Source organism: Typopeltis vanoorti, chromosome 20 (assembly GCF_054136105.1).
Source record: "Typopeltis vanoorti isolate ZY-2024b chromosome 20, IOZ_Tvanoo_1.0, whole genome shotgun sequence".
In the NCBI taxonomy this organism is placed as follows: domain Eukaryota; kingdom Metazoa; phylum Arthropoda; class Arachnida; order Uropygi; family Thelyphonidae; genus Typopeltis; species Typopeltis vanoorti.
In genome coordinates this window covers 93304460-93325884 of record NC_143568.1, presented here as the reverse complement: position 1 = coordinate 93325884, position 21425 = coordinate 93304460, and the positions used below count along the sequence as shown (strand labels likewise).

At 34.9% G+C, this 21425-nt stretch overlaps 1 protein-coding gene across 1 annotated transcript in view; it reads right to left on the bottom strand.

Moving 5' to 3' along the window:
• LOC150095665 (solute carrier family 35 member G1-like) overlaps positions 1–20875 on the bottom strand; it is a 138110-nt gene extending 117235 nt beyond the window's left edge. Inside the window, exons 1-2 of the mRNA XM_090410757.1 lie at positions 20865–20875; positions 2984–3074 (exon numbers count right to left, since the gene is read on the bottom strand). Coding sequence (XP_090266883.1) covers positions 2984–3047 — 64 coding nt within the window. The 5' untranslated portion in view covers positions 3048–3074; positions 20865–20875. The remainder of the gene's footprint in view (positions 1–2983; positions 3075–20864) is intronic.
• Positions 20876–21425: the final 550 nt, after the last annotated feature.

Below are 21425 nucleotides of genomic sequence, written 5' to 3'. Positions count from 1 at the left end.
AAGTCAAAACGACGTAGAGGGAAATAAATTAAAACACTATGTTTATTTTTGAAGTAAAACTTTAATTTCAACATTCTAAAATGTTATTTTTTTCTTGCTTTTCTGTTAACAAAATCGTCGATGGCATTGGCGAAGTCTATTTCATAGTAATGTAGGTAATTCTTAACCAGTTTTATTTAGAAAAACTCCTCTCACAACTAGCAACACTTACAGCAATTGTGAGGAAAATTCGCAGTAGTATTACAATATTTGGAAATGAGTTCTCGAGATTGTATTTTAGAATTAACTGCAGAAGTTCAAAAAGATTCAAAGTGCAGCCCGGGACGCCCCCCCCCCGCACCCCCCCCCCTAGCTATGCCTCTGCTGGTAACATATACTGGATTATGAATCCGTTTTTGTCTTGTAAAATCTTTAGTTAGAAATCTCGAAAAAAATGCCAAATAATCTCTTCAGATTTTATAAATCTTTAAGAATAATAACGAATCACTTCTCGGGCTTTTTTTTTTTTTTTTCAAAAAAAAAAAAAAAGTTAAAACAGAGGCAAATATTAGTAGCGATGAGTTGCCGAAAAGGTTCCTCCTCCCCCCCCCAAAAAAAAACCCTCCACCGATGAAGTTAAATGAATTTAAAGCGTATAATAGTTGGGAGCTGCTACTCCTCCCTTGATTATGTGCAATTGATAACGTGGAGGTGGGGGGGGGGGGAAAGGACATTAATACGAACGAAATTCTCTACAAGAATGCAAAACTAAAAGCGACCTTTGACTTCAGATTAATTTAAGGATCGCATATTCGAGAATTTTTTTTTTAATTCAGTCTGCACCTTACGTTTTTCCCTTTGAGTTCGAGATGGTAATCTTTATTATTGTTAAACTCCTCGCTACTAATATTTGCCTCGGTTTTAATTTTTTTTGGAAAAAACAAAGCACGATAATAAATAAAAATCTAAGCCGCACATCTTTGCTACCTGCAACTTACTTCCAACAGTCACCAATCCTCCCCAGGCTATTTACCGAAAATATTTCCCTACCTCCATTCTATGAAACCCTTTTAGCAGTCTCTGTATACTTCTACACATCTCCTGTCTTCCTTCTGTCAATTTTTGTAACTCCTAAATCTTCAATCTATCCTAATACGAAACGTTCCACCGTCCCCAAACTATCTTGGTTACTCTCCTGTGAATCCTCTCGACCATCTCAGAATCCTCAAGAAACCCAGGAGAATGACTTCTTTGTCCCTACTGGTGTTCGGATCTTTGAGCATCCAAGTGATCTTCAATGGAGTTCTGCCAATTTTTTGCAATACAACCTCTGAACTTCAGTTCCCTATTAACCATAACTCCCGGATCCAATTTGGAGCACAATTTGAAACTTTTTTTCATTCCAAAGTGAATGAAAAAATGTAGCTTAATGACTTTACATTCTGCTGCATTAAAAAAATTATCGTTTGCTCTCACATGATTTGACAGCAAATATTTCTCCGACTTTATTATGAATTTATAAACGTAATACGAACCGTAGCAGACGTTCTAGGAGGGATACGGTGTAGGCAGGAAACTGTTTATGCACTAGCATAATCTATCAATATATAATATAATAATATAGATTAATTCATTCCCATGTACACGAAGGCAAAAATAGCCTATTAGGCATACACTATTAGGGCAATGTCTTACATCTTTACGTTCAAGGTTATTTGCTGACCAGAGCCGACTTCAACACGGGATACCTTTGAATGCTAGCAACTGAGAATCTCATCACTGCAAACTAGGCGATTCCTGTACATAAATACGACCATGCAAGTTCATCAATGCAACATCTTTTTTCTTTTTTTTTCGGCATCACATAAGTTATCACCTATCAAAATATATGTTAGGAAGGGCGCACATTATCTCAAAAAAGCTTCATTTGGTACACATCATTTCCTACTCAAATATCTAAGCAATAGGAAGGAGGTCCAAAAAAAGTCGCAATTTCTTTTTCCTATCTTAATCTGCAACTAATCGTATGGTTCCCAAAATGGATACTGCGATATTGCAGAGCCAAAACCTACCTCACCCCTCCCTATTACGGACGGCATTAACAAATAGTGGGTAGAGGTCAACCATCGGCCAATTTCAATACGCAGAAGCCCTCTGAGTACTATTAATAATTTGTAGAGTAATTGTAATAACTTGGCCATAATCTGGAACTTTTTCTATGCGAGAAAGATTCCAGCAGACCATCGAGACAAACAATCCAGGCAAAAGTACGCGATAAGTTCACCACGAGATTGGGGGGTCTTTGTAGCAAATATCAAAATCTACAAAGACTGTAGGCGATTGTAGAAGTATATGTGGTTGCTTCACTAGAATTCAATCGGAGAAATGTCATACTTAAGGAGAAATTAATTTAAAAAAAAATTAAACATTCGCAACACAGAAGGAACAAAACTTGGGTTTGAAGTTATCATTTAGCGCCAAAAACGTCAACATCTCGGGGGAGGAACGTAGATATGATCTCTTGGGTATCCAAGTATATACCGTACATATTCAGAGCAGGGAAGTGGGTGGAAAAATTCATGCTCACCTCCAGTATGACATTGTCTAAAACTACATTTAATACTGGAGTTGAGCATAAGTTTTCAACCCACCCCCCTTCCTGTAAGGAAATGTGCGCGCAGAATTAAAGTTTATGAATATTAGCACATTTTAAGAAACTGTAACAACGCCTAAGAATTTATGCAAACTAATAAATTATTTCTTTATTCATGACGACACGTGATGTTGTAACATGGATGACCAGATTAATACATTCAACTATTTTATTTAAATAAAAGTCTTAGCACTGATAGTCCACCAAAACATAAGTTGGCTACCCTTGCTTTAGACTAACTAATTATGCATAGAATAAAGCTCATTTTAATAACATTTTTATTAACCAAGTAGCTCAAACAGACAAATAATTACAGAAAATATATGAATAATAATTTATATGCAAACTTACGGTCTGTTTTCGACAGCACTTCCGTAGATGACTGCAGATGGAACGTTTGCTTTCTTCGAAACATTTGAGATCCACTAAACTCCCACCAAGGCTAAGATAATACCAGAAAAAATAATAATAAAAAATTAGTAGCATGCACCACACAACTGCGATGAATGAAAACCAACTTAATATGAAAGCGCCATCTATGGGATTATACGCGTTTAAAATGTAGCATTGGATCGAGTGGGCGACAGGAGAATATATTTTAACTAACAGACCGAAAGGTCTCTGAATTTCGCTAATAGCACTTAGCAGAAACTAAGATCTAACAATGTACAACATTTCGAGGACTCTAATTAAGGTCTGTAATACACGTAGATTATGGTCATGCGAAAAAGTAAAGAACGTGACTTATAATCATTCGCCCACGAGATGTACGTGTTACAGATCAGATGTCTCATTGTTTAAAAACAGTTGTGTCTATTGATAATTTTGTATCCATTTTGCAATGTGCTTTAGCAGTGAACGTTTATAAGGAAGGGAGTTTTTTTTTAATTAAAAGTTAGTTATTCAGTCTTGTTACATGTGGCGGCCTGGTTGGCCGAGTGGTTAGCGTATTCAGGCCCTTGGCGGGTTCAAATCCCGCCAAGGGCCTGAATGTTTGTGATTGTCCTACGAAGTCTTTGTGGAAAGGACATGTGAGACGTTAGTAGAATTGTCATCTTCCGTCCAAAACAACAACAAAATTCTTGACAACCCCCAGAGGGCGCAGCGAAGGCATTTGGATACTACCATAAATATTTCGTTCCGCATGCCTTTGTGAGCATTGTGATTACCCTAACAACCTTGAGAATGCCTCGGTAACTGGAGGGACGAAATATTGGCAATATAAGTGCTTATTTCTTCTAAGAAATGAGCTATTAAATTTTCAACGTAATGAACACAATGCCTTTCTTCATTCGTACTTATTTATTATTTTCTGACACCCCGTAATGTATTTTTTATCTCTTCTACTAACCTTGAGTATACAGGCAAATTAAACACAATAACCTCAACGTATTACATGTATTAAACTGCATCCAGGTGACATTCCACAGTCCAATAATATCCAGGCAGCTGTCCGTATTGAAACCAACGAGGTCATTTGTGCATTAATCACGTGGTATTTCTGTTTTGACAAGAGAAAGAACTTTCATTTTCTCTTCATATATTTATCACCTCAAACGTCTTGTTTGGTTTTCTTCTTTTTCTAATGTTCCAAGGTCGCATTCTCTTTTTACACTTCCCTTATCGCTCTCAGGTAAGGCACCGGAAGTTCTTTCTGCCTCACTTCCTGAAGTTTTGTTGTAACGAAGAGCTGAATGGTGTCACGGACACCATTTTTCTCTTCGGAACACAAATCATGCACAAATAGAAAAGCCGAATTTCGATGTTATTAAGAAGTTGATTAATTAAATTTGAAGATGAGGTCAAAATCCTCTCTATGAATACTGGAAAGTAAAATTTAACGCTGTTTGATTCAAAAATGCACCGGAAAGAAATTTCATTGTTTTCAACAATGTAAAAAAAAAAAAATGAAATTTTAACAATGAAAGAAATAGTTACATGAACTGAGCACTAGCTAGACAAAAGATCAGAGGTCTCTAGGTTGACGTTATTATAAACAAGTCATTTTCGTGAGGATATGCGCAGATACGCATACATTTCGTGAATAAATCGAATTAACATTCATCCTTAAGGCTGAAAGTTTAAGAAACTTAAGTTTCAATTCGGAGTTGTGAATAACTGAAATAAACTGTCCGAGTGAAATGATTTAGACCTTAGTGGAAATTCAATTAATGAAAGAACTAAAGTACTTTCAAAATTAGGCTCAAGAAATATTGCTCTATGGTTATTAAAAATGAAGGGTATTATAGATCCATCCATATTTTATAGCCAAATATAGAAAGAAACTCAAGTTTCGAAATTTACGAGAGCTTATGAGAATATAGCCTTTGGCATCAAAGTTGCCTTGGCTTGTACTACTCAAAAGACGCGGACTCTGCTCTGGAGCCCATAGATATTCACCTTTTCAGGGTCATCAATAGGAATTTTGTCGTCCCATGCAACAGCATATTTTTGTCGTCCCTTCCTCCTAAAAAACTTTTTTAATGACGTGTTAAAAGTCATGATGTTAAGCTAGGCTTCAATGTGTCTGATCATAAATTCTAAATAGTAGCATTAGCTAAAATTCATAAGTTAAGGAAAAATGATCATAAACTATTTTTTTTTTTTACAAAAATAGAGAGACGATTAACCTTTTAACGGAGGAATTTTGTTCTGAAAATGTGCTTCTGCATCTGCATAAGTAATTACGATAGTGGTCTGAAAAGTTCTCGGCCTAACAACGAAAAAATGAATTTATAATTTCAAAATTATTTTTATTTTTCAACATAATCTCCCTTAAGACTAATACATTTATCCAGCGAGATCTCAGTAATTTGCAGATCTCAGTAAGATCTGCAAAATACCCCTCTGCAGCTGCAATCACCTCTTTACTCGAAGAAAAACGCTGACCAACGAGGAAGATTTTTAGTTTTGGGAAGAGATAGAAGTCGGAGGGAGCCAAATCCGGGGAATAGGGTGGATGTTCCAACAATTCATAGTGCAGATCCCTTAATTTTCCCATTGCCAAAATACCTTTGTGGGCAGGCGCATTGTCCTGATGAAAGATGATTTTTTTCTTCTGCAAACCGGGTCTTTTCTCACGAATTTTTTCATGAAGTCTGGTTAAAAGATCAGAATAATATTCTCCAGTTATTGTTTTACCCTTTTCAAGATAATTAATAAACAAAATGCCTTTAGCATCCCAAAACACCGATGTCATGACCTTTTCTGCTGATGGAACCGACTCTATCTTCTTTGGCAGTGAACAACCGGCTTCTGTTCACTGTTTTGATTGCTGTTTGAATTCTGGTGTGTAATGGTGAATCCAAGTCTCATCCATAGTAATAAATCGACACACAAAATCCGTTTTATTCTTGTTAAAACGCTCCAAGCACTGTTCAGAGATTTTCATGCGTGTGCGTTTTTATTCTGCTGTGAGCAAGCGTGGTACCCATCTTGTTCAAAGCTTTTTCATATGCAATTCTTCATGCAAAATATATCCTACATATTCTTTTGAAATGCCTCTAGTCTCAACAATTTCACGCACTTTGACACGCCGGTCATCCAATACCATATCGTGCACTTGATCAATGATTCCTGGTGTTGTTACACTTTTTGGACGTCCTTCACGTGGATCATCTTCAAGGCTAGTACGGCCCTTTAAACTCGGCAGCCCATTTCTTAATTGTCGAAAACGAAGGAGAAGAGTGCCCATAAACTTTTATGAACTTCGAATGCATTTCTTTTGGCGTTAAACCTTCTTTTACAAAGAATTTTATAACCGCACGATACTCAATTTTATCCATTTCAAGGGATACAGACAACACTTGCTTCAGACAGCTTTATAAAACGAACTACTTGATGATAGAATGACTGGCAATTTCACATGGATGCTTATGACAGATGTACCAACTTAGAAAAAAAAAAAATCTTGCCGATAGTGTTGCCATCTATGGCCGAGGCCGAGAACTTTTCAGACCACCCTCGTAAATTCAAGCGAAATTTTAATTTTAATTAAATTATAACAAAGTGGCAATTATTAAAAGTTAGTTTATTTGAAAAATCAATACTTTTATTGCTCCAAAATTCATTAATATCACAAATAGTATCAACACAACCTTAAAAATATTTAAAAAAAAAAAAAAAAACATGAACTACGAACGTAAAAAAAAGTATGGCAATTTGAGGAACGATTATAGTTTATAAAAAATCGGATGGGACTTGCTAAAAACACTACAAATTAGGGACGCGTTGGCGATCTGTTTTTTAAAAGTTTTTCGTCGAGTTTTCATTATTTTCTGGGTAAAATTAGGCGCCGTTTACACAGTTCTCCCAAGAAATTATTTGAAGTGCGTGCAATGGTATTTTAATTGCTTCACACGCAACATTATTTTCATAAAAAATGCGAAAAATCATTGATCATTACAGTCCTTTATAATAATAAGAGAAATATATTTTTAATTTTTGTCACAAAGGATAATTTATTTTTTCACATGACGAGTATACTCGTCATTACCGAAAAAGTAGTCATTTCTAAAAAAATGACGAGAATACCGTTAAAAGGTTAAAAGAAAGAAAGAAAATAATGTATTGCTATTAACTTACATGCAAGTAATTCTCGCTCACAAATAAGAAACGACCGAAATCGCTCATGGAAGACATAACGACCAATGTCACGTCGTACGAATTTTCAAATTAATTCAATCATTCTGAAATTTTATATATATAATCCAATCTTGTAATTCTTTATTCGTTGAGAATTGTTAGTGTGCTTTCATTAAGCAATTTTGATAAATATGCACGTATTTTAACCTCAGGTCAAGGTCAACAATACAATCGGAAATAAATGGAAGATAGGTGTTCTGCTATTGTCACGTCGTCTGATATTAACACCGACAGGGCGATATTAAACGCAACATAATACTACATTATTTTAAATTATTATGATTTTTAAAAAATATTCAGTACAATGAAGTTTTATTATGTAAAAATTTAACTGACGACATCTCGAAGTCTGGTTTCAACAGAGAAGGAATAAATGACTTTTTTTTAATTTGAATAAAAAAAAAATTGAAATTAGAATTAGAAAAATTAGAATAAACATTTGAATAAATGATTTATTTTTCGTATATAGTTTAGGCCAATTTTGTCGCCCCGTGCAAATGCACGTGCTGCACCGTCAGTGGAGTCGGCCCTACACCTTTTATTAGTGCATTAATTAGGTTTCACTGGCCTGACCACTGTTTCGAACTCTTGGCTGGTTCCTGTCACAGACCACGTGCAAACCTAGAAGCATCAAAAACTCTCTCAGTATATCTCTATTGTCAAAAAGTTAAATAATTCATCATAAGTGAACTTTTATTATGTGCATATCAAATTACTAAATATAGAACGGAAAGACTTCAATCTGGCATGAGTACGATATTAAAAATGAATTATATTATGAATTCAGCCATATTTTATAGTCAAACTTGATAGTACATTGATGCATTATTTTTATCAAATAATGTACTAAATTGATTAGCACACTGCTAACTAACCTTCGGGACAACAGTTGCCAAAGACTATCAATACACTAATCAGTGCGCTAATAAAAGGTGAATATGACTGACGGGAAGAGGCCATGTTTTATTTTTATTTTATTTTTTAATCGTGCAAGTGAAGGTAACTCCTATGGCAGAGATGATGTTCTCGTAAACCCTCTTGGAAATTTTCGAAGCTTTTTTTTTTTTAAGTTTCTTTCTACATTTGGCTATAAAATATGGCCGGATCTCCGATGTCCATTTTTAAAATCTTAAAGTCTACAGCAGATGGTTGGCAGTGGATGGTTTAATTACGACTGTTGTCAATAAAGATATGTTTTTTTTTTTTTTTACAAGTTACTTAAAGTTACAAAGCAAAAGATAGAAATCTATTATCGTTAAAAAAAATAATAATAATAAAATAAATAAATAAAAAATGAGTGTTGCAAATATTGTTGCCATTACCAATAATATAATTACGACAGTGTTATTGGTAAGTTGATTAATGGACAGTGAGAACGCCGTTTTCGTGAAAAACAACGAGGAAAGAACGCGAAAATGTAAGAAAGGATAAATTAAAAAAAAAAAAAAGAAACGACTTTTAATTTTTTAATATAATTCAATGTTTAAATTAAGAAATAATATTCCTCGTGGCTTTCATCGTAAATCCAATAAAACCTTAATCTAAATGACATTTGGCATTTAGAATTTCTGGTAAAATTTTTCGTGTCATTTCAGTTTTGATTTTAATCGTGCTGTTGTAATGGCAAATAAGGTAAAGATAAATTGTCTTCAGATCGCTGCCGAAAATAGATCTACGTTCAATTATTGTGATAATGGTATCGCTATACAAGGATATTTGAGAAGAGAGCCTTGTAATTATTTTCAATCATAAAAATCAAATGAATAAATAAAATGTGGAAAAAAACGCTTCAACTTTGTAAGTTTGATTTTCTGACAAATTGAAGAACAACTCCCCCCCCCCCCCCATTTTCTTTTATTCGCTCACAAATCTCTTCGGAATAACTTGTTCTTGTACAACAGCCAGCAGCTGAGTTGTGTTGTTATTTGCGTTGCTGACCGAGCAAATCAGCCAGTTGAAGGCATAAAAGCGACGGATGATACTGTCCTTGGAGCTCAGCAAGTCATAAGCATGATACGATATGATAGACAACTCTCGGGGAGTTCATGGTATAAACTCAGCTGTTCAAACAAATAGATGGCGTCCTTTACGATTAGTAGAAATAATCACAGTTGGGTAGCATTCCTGTTGAGAACACAACCAGCCTTTTGGGCGTGTAATACCTACTTGTTACGCTATAACCTCATTAGTTATATTTACTTAGCATCCCCCTAGAAAAATTATATAGCTGATGCCACGTACCGTTGCATTTTTACATCCATTCTCATTCCACAAAATATTTCTCGTAAATTAATTCAAATATCAAAATAGTTTAAGTTCCGTTTTTAAAATTTATTTATCGTTTGAATATTTTCTGTTTCCTGAATTATTTTCCGAAGCATAAAGATATTCTTAGAATGTATACTTTTAAGAAATGGTGTTAGAATGTATAATTATTATACATTCTCACGCCAACGAGGTTCAACATAGCAAGAGTTATGACTTCCTCAGGCTTCCACAATACTACATATTATGAGTTCAAAAGCGTGCCCCACAGAACAAACAAAAAACAAAAATTAAACCTTGTGTAAGGACTGCCAGTACTAATCACACGGAATAATAAAACTAAATAACTATATAAAATACTGTATTAATTCTTTACTAGTTTTCCCATGACAATTACAACATTCAAACAAACGGTTAATTATTTCAATAGTTATGTGCACATGTTGGTATCATACACATGCAGTATTGTCAAAAAAAATAAAAAATAAAAATAAAAATAAAAGATTGATTTATGAATAATAAAGGTACATAGTCTAGTTTATCTTGTCAAGAAAAATGAAATAAATTCTTCTTTAAAAACTGTTAATAATGGAAAAACGATAATAAGATTGAATATATTCCTGTGGCAATAAGAGATGTTCCTAATCCTAATTACTATTATTGCATCATATCGTCTGCCATTGAGTTTTATGATTTGCATGATTAAAAACTCGAGTTTCTTATGGGAGAAAAAACCATATTTACCTATACTGAACATTAATTAACGAAAAGGTGAAAAAAAAGTATCAGAAACAGTTTATTCAACGACTGTAGTGTCTCAGTCATTACAATTATGCTTTAACGCCTCTTAATTGTTTCATAAAAATTATAAAAATATACAATGAACAATAACAAAACCAAGAAAATGCAACAAGGGCGAGAAATTATTTCAGCACGTGTGTTAAACGAAGCTCGTTGGTTAATGTTACATTTGGCACCGTTCCAGAAAAGTTACAACGACACAACATTGTTTCCTCCTAGTGACATTCTGTGGTTTTTGGTAACAATTATGTAACTATGGTAATCAGAACTGAGTCTAAGGCATTAAATTGAAAATGTACTATCGCTACACGCGGGAAGAAAAACGAACATTAATCACATGTTCTTCTAAATCATGTTACGCTTAAAATAATACTTATCCATGCGCCCAATAATATGCAATTAACTACAAATGGCAGGATGAGTATTACAAGTAGGCAGTCGTGTACTGCCTACTTAAGCCTGATATAAGTAGTGCGATCTTTTAAGAGGTTATGCTTTTTCTTTTTTTTTACAAATGTAAAAAATATTTGTAAAGTCATTTCAGATTTTGTTCAAGGTTCAACAATACATAAAACGATCCTATAAAAATATTTTTAGTTCGTTTTTAGCATTTTTGCTTGTTTTTGGCAAGCTTGGATTAGTAGACCATGATTAAATATTTGAACGAAGATATTTATAAAGAAATCGCTTAAAACGTACACTTTAGTTCTGTATTTTTCCATTACAATTTTGTCTACTGGTCACCCTATTGTAATATCATACAATCGTATCAATTTTTTTTAAAGAGAAGCTGGTTTGAATACAGAAAAGTATCAGCATTTAATAAATGCATATGGTTTATTCTTGTATGGTGGAACTATTACCGCTAAAAATGTGGAAATACACTGCTTGGAAAGAAGTTAACGGACGTCTCCCATGGCCAAAGTGCATCCTGCTATGTAATGAGTCACGTGTTTGTGGCCAGTATAAATTGGAGGAATATGACACTCCCAAGTGAACGCAACTGTGTCTGGGTGAAGTGGCTGTGAGAGGGGAACTGGTGGATTTTGAAAGAGACATTGTGATAGGATGCCATGTTGCAGGCCTGTTAGTTCAAATGTTGACAAATCGGGCCATTATAGATCAAACATCGGTGATACCATACTGAGATGGAATGCAGGGAGTCAACTGCAAGTGCTACCCGCAATGAACGACCCACCATACTCACCAAATGTGACCGTAGAGTGCAACGAAGGATAACATGTAGAAACCGCCATTTGTCGGTCAACACGTTGAATGCGGAGTTCCAGGCATCGACCGGAACATAAATCTGCACCAAAACATTCAGAACCGAGGCTCACAACATGGGTTTCCATGGTAGGACCGCAACATGCAAGCCACACATTACCGGAGCCAACATACAGTCGTCTTCACTGGCGCAAAGAGCGTGTACAGTGGGACTTGGAAAGCTGTGTTATGGAGCGACGAATCCCGCTACATCCTCTACTGAACAGATGGATGGGTGTGGCGGATGTACAGTGAATGTCTCTTACCAGAGTGCGTAACTCCATGAAATTCGGAGGTGGCGGAATAATATGATCCTGTCTTTTCTGATTTCACCTCGGACCGCTGTTTGTGGGGGCTACGAACATTGAACTCCAAGAGACATCTGAACATTCTGAACAATGCAATGTTTCCTACTTTTGTGGCGTTTCTACAGAACTGACCATTGTCTCTTTCAGCAAGACAATGTCATAAGGTAACTGCGTGGTTTGTAGACATGACGTCACCAAACTTGACTGGTCTTAACAGAGCCCTGATCTTAACCCGTTTCGTTGGGAGACTGTGGGATGAACAACTGGTGCGTCGGGTGAGGTCAAGGAATGTCTGTCCCACAACAGTCCAGGACCTCATTACATGTCTACAGCAAAAATGGTCCAAAATTCCCATTGATCACTATCGTACGCTTGTGGAAAGTACGCCCCCTATTGCTAGTCACTGCAGTGAAAGGAGGTCTTATATCTTATTAAGGTGAGCGACATAGCTGTTTGTTCCTCACACTATAGTGACCGCTGACTTCTTTCCAAGCAGTGTACATCCCTAGTTATAACTCGATTTCAAACCAAAATAATAACAATAATAATAATAATAATAATAATAATAATAATAATAATAATAATAATAATAATAATAATAATGAAAACATCGTGGATTTAGTACTTGATCGTTTATTACATAGAAAAGTTGTAAATTTTGGAATATTATTAGGGGCTTTGCCCGTCTAAGAACGGACGAGAATTCGTTCCGAATAAATTATTCTTATTTCTCACTCCTTCAGTGTATCCTAATACGAATAATGTATGCTCAATTATTAAAAAAAGTTATTTTTTTAAATAATTGGGAATCTATAATAGTAAAGAATGGAAAATATAAGTTTTCATTATACGCCATACTATCAAGGAACAAGAATTTAAATATTTGAGGTAATAATTTAAAAATTACTTTGAGTTATTCTACATTAAATATGATAAAATAAATACAACACGAAATAAACTCAACTGACGAGATAAATTTAATATATAATTAAACAATGACCTCTGTTACTATCGACTATCAAACTGGAATGACTCGTTGAAAGCTAGTTTAAAGAAAATTTTATATATCAGAAGCACTTAAACATATCTTAAGTATTTTTCAGACCATAAACTTATCACCACTTAGTAATCTATTGTTCTGTCTTGGAAATAATAGCTGCTATCTCATTGTTCTTAAAGAGAACTGTTTCCTAATAGTCCATCGAAACTATAAAAGCACTGATACCCAACCACGCAAAAAATGGAATTTTTAAATAAAATGCGAATGAATAAAAATATTTTATTCATTCGCATCTTTAAAGTGAACGTGTCTCTCCTTCAAGTCGTAGTTTAGTTTAGTTTCGTATTCATTGTTACAACGCTGCTGCATCATTTGCAATCTTATGAGAAAAATATCATTTTTGTTCTAGGTGTTTATCAGAACTTTTCAGTCCCTCCCCCTGGTAAGATTCCAAAGTTTTTATTCTTCCGTTTCATTATTTTTCTGCCATAAATTCGCACCCCATTTATTCCATTTCCTTAACGTGGCTCGAGGGCAGGCAGCACGTAGCTATTCCATAACTGAGCTGATCTATTCAAATTCGTAATGAGTTTTGATGTTGCAACCAAAGGTGGTTGATGTGAGTAATGCATGTGCGTTGAACGTGTTGGTATTGTGATTATTGTTAGTTGTTGCTTACCGTTTTATAAATAATTACTGCATTTGAATGACAGATAAATTACAGATAAGCAAATTAAGTAAATTAGCACTGAACACGTTGTTGTGATTATCACTATTATTGTTGTTGCGAAAGGCAGAGAGAGAGAGAGACAGAGAGGGAGAGAGAGAGAATCTTAATTCGCTAAAATATTCACAAATATTCTGGATGTTTACAAGCAATAAATGTTTAATAAAATCTCAGTTACAAATTACTGAGATGGCGCTCCGCTCACAATATGTCTGCATTGGCTTAACGCACAGAAATTGTTCGCAGCTTCCAGGCAGAGTTGAGATCTTATCTCATGCCGCGAGTTTAAGATGGGTCTGATTGGTAAATTGTAAAAATGTTTTTAATTCACTGTAACTGATCAGATTCCTTAAGGTTCTGAAGCAGTTAAGGTCAGTTTATTACGTAGAAAAGTTCACACAGAATTTGCTCTTGCGTTTTGACACCTTGGCGTTAGAATCCGTGTAGCGTAGGTATTTGGTGGTTTTACTTTTTTTTTTTTTTTTTACAATAAGCATGCAATTGGCATGAACTACTATTTATTGGGTAGGTTCTACGGCATGTTATAAAGTTGCTCAGTAAGCCTACCGTGATTCTAGGATTGTAGATAGCATCAGTTACATTTCGTCTACAACAGGAAAAATTTTAATTTCCAACAGTGAGTTAGTAAGTCTCAAGCTGTGTGCTTATATTGGATTAGCTTTTTTTTTTCCCCCTTCAGGTACTTCAGTTTTCACTTCGAAACTAAAATTAGTTTCGAACACTTTTAGTATATATCACATACCGGCCACTGAATTAGCAGCTTCGCAGAAAACAGTGGTTTCCGTATATGTATGCGACTGCCAAGTGGATTTTCTTCAATTCCCTGCGCATAGTTCAGTGAGGTAAGAGTCCAGAACAGCCTTCATTAAATGCTTCGGTCAATTGCTGCACACAGCAAGTTCTGTTTGTCCGTACAGGCCTTCTCAGACGACGGCTATCTCGTTCCTGACAGACCATCTTAGGAATAACACAGTTACGCCTCTTAGACAAGCAACGTGGGTCATTTTTCCACTGATTAAACATCCGGGATATCTCACCTTCTGAGAAACCAATCAGCTCTGTTATTTTCAAAATCGTGGCACAAGCCAGACGAGCACCCACAATAAGTCCTTTACTGAACTCTGGACGATCCTTTGTTTTTCCTATTGTGATCAACACTATTGACGATTACTGACCAGCAACAATCTTAAATAGTTGCCTAGAACACGTGGTGATGCATGTGACCAAATCTTGTTCCATATACGCTGCGTAAGTGAAGTTTACATACATCTGCATACAGGTTTCGAATTCAGTGGCCGATATGCGTAGATTCCGGGTGTATTGTAGGAGATGAGCCCTCGTAGCGCAGTCAGTTTCGATGAAGCCTTTTAGATAGAAAGAATTGGGATGGAATCCTGTCTAGGATGCGAAGAACTTTTATCAGGACATTTCAACTGAAGGAGGTTCCCCCCCCCCCTCACGGAAACCAGGTCTTTCTGCAAAGCCAGCAAACCAGGGGTAGGAGAAGATACAAAATTTACACATAAAATTATTCTATATTTAGGTATGAGAGTAACCATCTTATCCTAAAATTATGGTTTCGAAAGGTAATTTGGACAGGTCATGGATCTTAAGGGATCCGTAAGTTTCCCCAGATTATTATTATTATATTATTTATTGTTGTAGTCTGTAGCAATTAGTTCTAGAGTTCGTGCGGCCATATACATTAAGTCTCCTAAAAATAGATTCCCATACAGCAATCAGGCATCCGACGGTTCTTTTTTTTTTTTTTTTTTTTTGTCTTCTTCTTGTGATGCATCAGAATTGGTAAAAGGCGTGACTCTGAGCGTTGTGTGACTGTTGGTGGCAATATCTCTCAAACTTCTATTTTTCTGGGCTTCATACACAACATTGTTTAGGATGTACCAGGAGTGGTATAATAACCAGACAACTTCAAGCCATTGGAAAGCTGCATGAGCATGAGACGCAAATTATCATTGAGACCAATATAGTGAGCGAAGATAGGTTACAGTAGGAGAGAACTTGCAAGCAAGCTAAAAGGAATTCACATTGTTCTTTTTCCGGGTAACAGCTGAGGACGAGATTGTAGGGTAGTTTAACGTAAAGTAATTAGACGCTAATTAATAAATACCATGTACAGAGCAACACGCTATAGCTATATGCACCAATCAGCAAGCGCCATGATTTGTACTGATCTACAATATCCAACACTTGAATTGGCTTGAGTTCCCACGAACTATTGGAAGATAAGTGCACAACGCTTTTGAAGGTGGGATGATCATTCAAAACGTTGCACGAAGGAAAATGTTTTTTTTTTTTTTTAATTCTCTCATTTTTACAAGCAAAATCATTTCTCTCTTTCCCGAGTTAGTCAATGGGAATTAGTAATTATTATTATCAAAATAAATTCACCGTAATAAAAACCAAGATTAAGTTATTCAAATAATATTCAACTAAACAATGATCAGTTTCATCTCGGCATTTATTTTTTTTATTTAAAAAAAGGCGAAATTATTATAAATTTTGTTAACCGGAAAGATTGAAACAAAATAAAATAATTACTAAAGAAAGAACCGCGAGGCTTCATTTAGGCGATGTAAAATTACATCGGCAAAGTGGATATGCAGCGCTCATATCTTTTAAGTAGTGCAAGCTAAGGCAACTCGGGGATACCGAAGATTGTATTCTCGTAAGCTCTCGGGTCGACTTACGAAACTTTCATAGTTTCTACAAACATTTGGCTTTGAAATAATGTCGGATCTTTTAATATCCACTTTGCCGATGTAAAACAGAATAAAATAAACTTAGAAAGCAATTTTGATTCACAGCAACAGTCTGATGCTCCAGATTCTCTACTAAATAGCAACAGTAAATACTCATAAATACCATTTTCTACTGTACTCTAAACTCTACTACTACTACTATCCTGCCTCACTGGCCGAGTGGTCACCTTACCGCTCTCCAACCAACAAGCCGCAAGTTTGCGAATCCCGCTGTGGACATTGATGTTTGTGATTGTCTTCATGTGGGAGATGGACTTCTTTCCCCAGTGTGAAACCACTGGTTGCTTATTATAGGCCTGGATTGGCTTGTAAAGTACATATATAACATCCATAGCCCATCCACAGTATGAATATACTATAGTTTTACAAAACCTTTCAGAGGTGGGAGATACAGTTTAAAAAAGCATCACCAGCAAACACCTGCATACCTCTTACAGTCCATCTACGTACAAATCGAACAGAAGTTCAAGCACAGTGGCTTACTACAGGCTACCAATTCTTTTAGAACCTTCTTTTCTTATACTTCCAGTCAGCTACCCTCTTATTCATGTGGTTAGCTTATTTTTCTTCCACATCTGCTGCAAGTGACGCTTGCATCCTCTGCGCTAGGCAACCCAAACAGACTTAAGTTCAAGCCCAGTCGCTGACTGGAGGAAGTTTTTCTAAGCTTTTCTTCCACCGGTTACCGAGTTAGTCGATCTCTGGCACGGGCAACCAGGTTTTTTCTCCCAAAAACTCGTTTTTTTTTGACCCGTAAACTCAATAAAATTAATCGTAGAATCCACATTATTTCAGATCAGACAGTAATATATCCTGCTAAGGTTAGGTACCAAGAGATGACAGCATTTGTTTGCCGGACTCTTCATCGGTGGTCGCCTATAATTAGTGAAAGACGTGGGCCAGCAATCCCTGATTGGCTACTGGTGGAGATTGAACTGCCCACTCAGTCTCCAAAAGCTAGAGAGGGTTTAAAGGCCTCCCCTACTCCCTATAAGGGAATAAAAGGAGCTAGCTTATTATCATTTATCTGATGCAACCATGATTTATGATGATCGATACATTTATTCCTTTATAAGAAAATGTGAAAATACTGTATTCTTATGACAAGTCTCCTCTTCTTAACAGAACATACTGTACTTTTATGTATAGCATCCTGTCGAACCCTAAGCAAATTTTAGAACTTACATTAATCAGGTTAAATACCTTTACCAGTGATTAAAAATGTCATTTATGTAACAAAATTCTTTAGTTTATTGAAGTAATTGTTGAAATAATCTAAATACTAAATATTTAGACTATTCCATAAACTGACCATCAAAGAAAAATCTATCCCGTAATTATTATTATTATTATTATTATTATTATTATATGAGACCTCCACGGAGTCAAGGACTCATCGAGGAAGGCTATAAATCACCCAAACCAGCTATCATACCTTCTCTTAAATTCATTCACACTAAATGCACTCATTACCCCTAAGGGCAAATTATTCCACTCACTCACTGTTCTCTGGGAGAAAATCTAGCTCTTACTTTTCTTGACTATGAACAAACTTAACTTCCATGGATGTCCCCCCATGTTCTCTCACTCACCTTCCATATAGCGAAAATTTTCATCAGTTGATATCCTATAACAACCATTCAAAAGTTTTTAACCTCTATCAGTGATGGCTCGTATATAAGCACTGCGACACTGCAGCACCCCCAAGGAAAAAATGAAAAAATTAAATTTTGTTTGTGTTTATAAATAATAACAATGCTTACAGCATTATATAAATGCAATCCATGTTAAAGGTTACGGCTTATGTTTTGACATTGAGTGAATAGTTAATAATCGGAATTGTTCGATTAACGCTTTAAATTACGAAATAAATACACTGCGATCTAACGCAGTGTCGATATTATCACGTTCGACCAATTGCAGCCAGTCTCGCCGATATACGTTTGCGCTTGTGATTGCACGTTACAAGTCATTCCGACACTGCTCATTTGGGCAGTGTATCGTATGCTTGCACGCGTTATTATTTCTGTAAGATACGAAACTTTTATGATTGGTGTTTGTTCGTGGTGAGGGTGAAATATTTTTAATAAAGCAATTTTTAATATGTAAATTTATTTATTAATAAATTGGTTACTCATTAGGGAAAAAAAATATTTTTTTTATTTTGTATATGCAGTACCTCCACTTAAAACTTTCACCGGCCGCTACTGACCTCTATCATATCACCCCTCTTTCTCCTGTTAGCCAGAGTCTACAATCCACATATTCGCAATTTGTCTTCATTATCTAAATCCCATAATCCGGATATAATCTTCATAAGACTTCTTTGCACCCTTTCCACAACTTCTTTATCCGCTTAGAACTGGGGGGGGGGGGGGCAAATCTGCGCACAATAATCCAGGTGTGGTCTTATCAAAGCCTTATAAAGAGGCAAAATGACTTCCTTATCCTTACGTGTCAAGGTGTTCGCTTCAGCATCGCAATTATCCTCTGAGTTCTATTTGCAACTTTTGCTATGTGTCCTTCGAACTTTAAATTCCTAGCCACCAATAGGCTAAGATTTCTTGCCTCTTCAGTTTCTGGTAGCATAACCCCGCTAATATAATATGCTGCTGGAACTCTAAGTGCATAATTTTACACTTAATAACATTAAACTGATAGCCATTTTCGTTTGCCCAAATTTCAAGTCTATTCAAATCATTTTGTAATTGCTGAATATTAGTGACATCTCTGATTGCCCTGCCTATCTTCGTATCATCATCAAACAATTGCACTTCTGATTAAATCCTGCATTATGTCATTAATGTATAGATTGAACAATAATGGCTCAAGGACTGAACCCTGAGGTACACCACTGGTCACCTTAAATCTAGCAGATTCACACTCACTGTATACCACTTTTTTATATGTCTGCCAACCCCTGATCCAAGTCAAAAGTTTATATTCCAATCCCATATTCTCCAGTTTATGCAACCTGCATAATTATGCAATTTAATCTATTGAATTCAATATATTTAGTATAAAAATAATTTTATTTTATTTCATTCAAATAAATTTTTCTTAAAAATCGTATTAACTTTATCGTTATAAAGTTAATAACAAACATAATCACTGTTAATAACATACATAATACAATCAGTTATTGTAGCTTTAATATTTAATATTGTGGAATAAAGTTAAATTCATTCCACAATATTCCAGTGTAAGACAGAGCCAATTAAAACCCAAAGCATTCTCAGAGTAAATAAACTTTTAATTAAAAATGATTCTTTGTGAACAATAAAATGCAATAAATGCCAATACTTTGCATTTAACAAGTTTATAATAATTTTATTTTTATAACTCGAAGGTCAGTATGAATAAAAATATAAATCTTTTAAACATTATAAATATTATAATTTTCTTTGCAACAGTGCACTAATTTATTATTCAAACCCATAGAACAATAATACTTTCCCTTCAAATTTGATTAATTATCGTAGATTATCGTCGCAAAGAAAAGAAAAACGATATACAGCAGTCCTGTGAATATTCTCCCATCTAAGTGATATCTCTTGGTTAACTATTTCGAAAATAAAAAAAATAATAAAAAATAAAAAATAAAGTTCCGAGCATACGCTATTACACACCAAAGATGCGATCTGGTTGAATAAGTATTTAGGACTTACCTGAACTCAGTGCAAACATCATGATACTTACCTGTAAACACAGAAAGTCTATACTGAGAAGTGTTACCCTGTTATAATGAATGACAATTTCTTCGCGAAATTATTTTCTCTAAGGGCAACCTATATTATAGAATGTATACTTGATTGTTCACAAAATAATATTCAAATATCTCGTTCTCATTACAGAGAAAAACAACATCACGAAAATTAATTTTCAAAACAATTTTACTGCAATGAAAAAAGAATCCTACTATTTTGTTTTGTTATAAATGTTTACGCCTTTTTATACATATATTATTATTATTTACAGCGCCCTATTGCATGATGCGTACGTAGATTTTAATGAGTCGTCTGCTGACCTGTGTATCAACATAATGAAGTAGAATCCAATTTATTAGAATATTTTGGAAAAACAACCGTAGCATGTTGCAAATAATAGCATCCACAAACATCAAGCTAGGTAAACACTTAATACTGTAATATAATATAGCAATATTGATTTATTAATAATTTGTTGCAAAGGTTGGATTAATTAAATCATAATATTGTAACGAATATATATTTTCAATAAATTGTAAATAAAAAAATTTCATCTAAATTTCAAAATAAAAAATAATAAATTTTAACATATATATTACATATAATATATATATATTACAATTTATTACGTATATATATATATTTTTAAAAAAATTGAAATTTCGTATTAATCCTCAGCGAGCAACAAAGCAATGTTTATCATCACTCACCTCGTGTTGAATTATCGCTCCCTTACGTCTGCGCAGGTTTCAGGAAATTAGAAACCAAAGTTTGACGACGTCTTTCGATAATGCGTATGTGCGCATGTCACAGAAGTCGTTGCTTATCTCATACGCCCCTATCGGAGAATTGTTATTGTTAGGAAATGCAACAAATATATGGGCAGCAAAATGACAGCTCTCACGCCCAAAGCAATGCCACCAAACAGCCATTGATAGTTTTTGTTTTGGTATTTTTTTTAAATGCATGATCGCCACCTGTTGTTATTACAGAAAAAAATCACTATAATTATTTTTTAAGTTACGAAGAGTGTCATAAATTATGCTTTTTACCTTCGCACGTGCCTTTGGCCTCAATTTCATGTTAACGATAATAATTGCGATTCGTGTTGCAATACAAGCTAAAACTGGACCGCAAGAAGGCTAAAAAAAGTTTTAAGTGTCAATGATCAATTATCAGATGTCATCGTACTTTCTTTTGTTTGTTTCTAATGTTAAAATGAATTTTGTTACCATCACCTGTTTCCGTTTTATCAGTGCTATGATAAAATC